This window comes from Cryptomeria japonica, chromosome 5 (assembly GCF_030272615.1).
Source record: "Cryptomeria japonica chromosome 5, Sugi_1.0, whole genome shotgun sequence".
NCBI lineage: Eukaryota > Viridiplantae > Streptophyta > Pinopsida > Cupressales > Cupressaceae > Cryptomeria > Cryptomeria japonica.
Genome location: NC_081409.1, coordinates 98,263,643 through 98,268,861, shown reverse-complemented (window position 1 = coordinate 98,268,861; position 5,219 = coordinate 98,263,643). Strand labels below are relative to the sequence as shown.

Here is a 5,219-nt window from a genome sequence, read left to right as displayed (position 1 = left end):
TGTATCATATGTTGATTTGATCAAATATCAAGGTTTCTCATAGAATAAGAATATGTGAAAATTTTGTGAGTTTGACCATGAAGCAATGCTCTAGACTATAAATACTAGAGATGACTGGTTCATTATATTTTTGTAGATTGCAAGTATATTATTGAGTTGTTAAGTTTATGTTTTGGTAACTTTTTTCTTTCTTTCATTGATTTGAGGTTCACCTTTTAATTTAACTTTTTCATTGAATTTTATTCTTCAATTTGTAGTGATTAAGTGAAAATATTCATGATAATCATGTAATATAATTTCAAAACTTAAACCCATTTAGAGAATTCATTACATAAGAAGAGCCTTCACATATTTTATCAAAAAAACTCTTGAAAAATAATCTTATTACTTCACCTCCAATAAAGCTAACAGATAAACCTAAGTTCACATCAAATTAAAAAAAAAAACCAAGTAATTTTGTTTCATATCATTGCATACATGGGCGTTCAATATATAGATACATTTCATTAGGGTATAAATTTCAAGAAGTTATAATAGACAAAGGGAAGACAAACAATAATCATACTCATGATTCCACAATTCCTTTACTTGATAGTATTAGTCATGAGAAAATATATTATACATGTCAAGAGATTAGTCTTTTTCATGATAACACACTTTAAATTGAGATTACACATGAAATAAACGAGGAAACACTCAATATGAGAGATACAAATTTCTTTACCCAAGCATTCTTATTTACACCTCTTATTTCTTGTTATATTTTATTCTTTTTCCCTTCTTTCTTAGCTTTAAGTTCTTATTTTGGTTTAAGGTTTTCCTTGCTTTACATACGTTTCCTCCCATTCTTTGTTAGAATCTCTTTATACCTATATGCTTTACTAACCTTTGACTTTTCTCCCACTTATAAATGCATAAATAGTGGATAGCTAACATAAGAAGAGGGGCTTAAATTTACACAAAATTATGCTACATGTTAGTATGTCTACGTATTAAAGAACTCTCCTTAAAATAGACACAAAACTAAATGAGAAATGGTTTGGGTATACAACTATTAAATCATTACAATTGTTCATACAAAACAAAGGTTGTTATTTTAATTTCATCCAACATGTTGGATAATTTAAGTGATAAGAACATGCCTATTGTTTAAACTTTACCCAAATGTGTTAGGTAGTTTACTTTGAGACTAATTTTTTATTTTAAAGATTGATGTACTTTGAGAGAACACATATAAAATACTACTCAGATTAATTATTTTTTTCAAATTCTCCAAAAAGACTCAAATAACTCTTGTACGAGACAATACCAAGGCTTAAATTTTCTAATCGACTTTGCATGTCTAACAACTTTGTTGTGATAATCATACATTCAAAGTTGTCATTAAAATATTATCTTATTTTAAAATTGCATATATTGTAGACATAAATTTATGTGTAAGTATAACTTTTAGAATTTTAGATGGTCTATTTGAAATTTATATATATTTTTATATAGACGTCTTAACATTTTGATTGTCTTTTACAACAAAAATGCATAAATATAATTATATGATCATTAAATTTGTGTCTAATACATAGAGGAAAATACAAGTAGTTGAGCATGTTCTAGTGGTTGTTATAGAATTTGTTGATTTAATGCCCAATATTTTTAATAATATTGCACCAATAGTTGTGACTTTAAATTTATTATTATTGATGATGAGTACCCATAATTGAATTAAATGCATTCTTTAGATCTAAAAAACAATGGATTATGTGATGTCACATCAACATACTAATAAAACATGACTTAGTACACAACTATCAATCCACCTTTTTCTTTGGGTCTTTTTTGACACCTCAACAAAGAACATGTTAATGTGGCATCATATTGGACGATGTGGCCTTGAAACCTTCCTCATACCTAGTGGTGTAGAATTTGTGCTCTTGAAAGAGAGGTCACTAGTTCAAATCCCACAAGGGGTAGGGTTTGCACACCTCATTTGTAGCACAATTAGGCACCTCCCGCAAGAAATATGAGGTAGTCCCATATTGCTCTAACCAATTTGTAGACCCATATATAGATTGTTGGCATCGTGGACTATAAAAGGTCTTTTCCTTTTCTTTTAAAAGACTTAGTAATTAAGCCTAAATATCCTAAATACCCTCATCTACCAATTTCTATGATAATAGACATCAGGTTTCCACAATCCATGAGATAGTAATCAGCTGCTTCCGGAGTAGATTATGTGTAAATGTTTTCATCAATGTTTCGGATCACACTCTGTGATCCATCATCAGGATGTAGAGCTAGAGAGCAAGCGGAGTGAAAAATACTCCAATGGAAAGAGTCAAATCTATAAGAGAATTATTTCATTCACCAAAGTTGTTTGTCCCTTATTGAGTTGTCAATATCAAAGAGAGGTTTTAAATATTGAATACCTAAGACTTTACAGTTGATGGAGATGTAGTTACGGTACCTATGGAGACATGTCCCATGTGAATAAAGAACTCAAATCGGATCTCAAGTCCCAAGTAAGCCTAAATATCCTAAATACCCTCATCTACCAATTTCTATGATAATAGACATCAGGTTTCCACAATCCATGAGATAGTAATCAGTTGCATTATGTGTAAATTTTTTCATCAACATTTCGGATCACACTCCGTGATCCATCATTAAGATGTGGAGCTAGAGAACAAGCATAGTGAAAAATATTCCAATGGAAAGAATCAAATCTATAAGATAATTATTTCATTCACCAAAGCTGTTTATCCCTTATTGAGTTGTCAATATCAAAAGAGAGGTTTTTAATATTGAATACCATAAGGCTTTAAGTTGATGGAGATGTAGTTGCCGTACCTATGGAGACATGTCCCATGTGAATAAAGAACTCAAGTCCCAAGTCGTGATCAAGAAAAGGTCAAATGCACATGCACGACACATTCAACCCACTTAATTTACAATACAAAGTAAAGGAGTTAGTACAAGCTCGCACATGCATTCGTTTCTCAACATTTGTTCCCAACAAACCAAAAGCCGGACAACCTGTGATAAAGCAAAAAGATTTTGGCCGATTTTAATTTTCAGTCATCGTACATTTCGTATGAATGTTTTTCACGGCCACTCGAATCTATTTAGTCCTGACCTCTTGTTTGCCTTCCACATGCCGTAGCTGGTGAAGTACTAGAATTTTTTGTCCCAGCCCATTTGTAGTTATATGCCTGATAACCTTCCATGACAATTTCCCCTGTTCTGCATTCTGTTCTGAGAATTCAGAGAATAGATCTGAGCAGAATCTAGAGCATAGGATTTGCCTGGTTTAGGAGATCTTAGCGGCACATTTTAGAGGGTTTTGATATTTTTCAGATTTTTGAAGATGAACGGGAGCAAATGCAACAAGATCAGACACGTTGTGAGAGTGAAGCAGATTGTACGAAAATGGAGAAAGCTTGCGAGTTCGCGGAAAGCTGCCCTAGGCTTCTTGAGCTGTAAAGTTTTCGCTCGTTTGCGAAGATTTTCCTTTGAGGCGATGAAGGATTCGAACCCGCGACCTGGTGTTCCTGGTGACGTCCCTGCAGGCCACCTGGCTGTATATGTAGGGAAGCATTTTACGAGGTTTGTGATCAGAACGGCGTATTTGAATTACCCTGTTTTCCGTACTCTTTTGGACGAGGCAGAGCAAGAATTTGGCTTCAATTATGGAGGAGGCATTGCAATTCCCTGCGATGAGCTGCTGTTTGAGCAAATTCTCCGCCTATTTAGCCGGAATGATCTGTCTATTGTAAAGCATCTAAATTTAGAGGAGTTACAGAGTATATTATATGCTAACAAGGATTGGATGCGCCATTGCTCAACAGAGGCCGTGCTATTCGAGAAGGACTCGACGCCTCTTCTGTCTGTTAACTGAAGTGATTATAAACCTTCAATCTGAAGGATATGATCAAATTGTATACATTGCACAGAAGAGGCCAGGGTTTTAACCTGCATAACTTAGCAAGAAGCATTTATATAGATCTGAAATGATGAGAAATTAATCCTAGAACTAGTGAATTAGCCCTAAATTGAGGCGTGCTTCAGAGTCTGGTAAATCCATCAGACCTGTTATTTTAAATGTAAGGAATGCCGGTATTTAGACCGACTGGACTTACTGAAACTGATTTTTCAGGTACAATGTAATTACTTACTGTTTCTGTAAATTCAAGTCGTGAATTTCGAAGCAAATTTGCATTTCTGGTACGAATCAAGTGGCTTTTCAGTTTTACATGTTTTCTCTGTTTTTGGAGTTTTGATCATGTATGTAACAAACAAAATGAAAGCACCCAGAAAGAAAGAGATTGTTTCCTTTGGAGACAACTGGATGAAAGCGACATTGCATGTTTTGATTCCGAACTGAAACCAACAGACAATTCGTTTGAAGACATAATGATAATTCTATTGTAAAATATAATTAAAAATTTAGGAAGATTGTAATTTATGGAATGGAGAGATTTTAGGGAAAATCAATTTGATGATAACATAGTTCTATTTAGATAATTTTATTGTAAAATATAGTTAAAAATTTAAGATTGTAATTTATGAAATCGAGAGATTTTTATAGACATTAAGTTTCCACAATCTATATTGTTCAATTATTTTCAGATTGTGTAATTTTTTTTGTATCAATGTTTTGTTAGGATTCCCAAAGATACTGAGGGGGGGGGGGTTAATCAGTATCTAACCGGTGTACATAATTTCTTATCTTAAAACATGCAGAATATATTATAACAATGTACCGGTATGCAAGAAATAATGCAATAAACATAATTAAAAACATTCACATGAAAAACACACCATGACACAAGGATTTAACGAGGAAACCCGGTGTGGGAAGGGATTTGTGACCCACAATATCCACTTACTGGCCAATAAGAGAATATTACTTACAATAGGGGTCTGCACATGCAGGAAGGCCAACTGCCTAGAGCTCACTGCTCAAATGGGAAGTCTCACTGACTTACAATGTGGATTATACAAATCTAGTATCTTGTACTACTTTACAATAGCATCTATAATGCCTGATTCAGTACCGGTTGCTGCTCTGCTTCTTACATAAACCCTTTACCCTATATTTCGCATAATAGGTCTTCCTTAATATTTCGCATACATCACTTCCTTCACTTTCTTCCTTACTTTTAAAATGTCTACAATGATCTCTTTTATATATAAGAGTCATTTTACAACATGCCAAGTCGGCT

At 33.4% G+C, this 5,219-nt stretch overlaps 1 protein-coding gene across 1 annotated transcript; it reads left to right on the top strand.

Moving 5' to 3' along the window:
- The first annotated feature begins 3,009 nt into the window (after positions 1-3,009).
- Positions 3,010-4,225, top strand: LOC131068043 (protein SMALL AUXIN UP-REGULATED RNA 51). The gene has a single exon (XM_058003251.2). It carries the CDS (start codon positions 3,362-3,364, stop codon positions 3,890-3,892), a length of 531 nt encoding a protein of 176 aa, XP_057859234.2. The 5' UTR covers positions 3,010-3,361; the 3' UTR covers positions 3,893-4,225.
- The last annotated feature ends 994 nt before the right edge of the window (positions 4,226-5,219 follow it).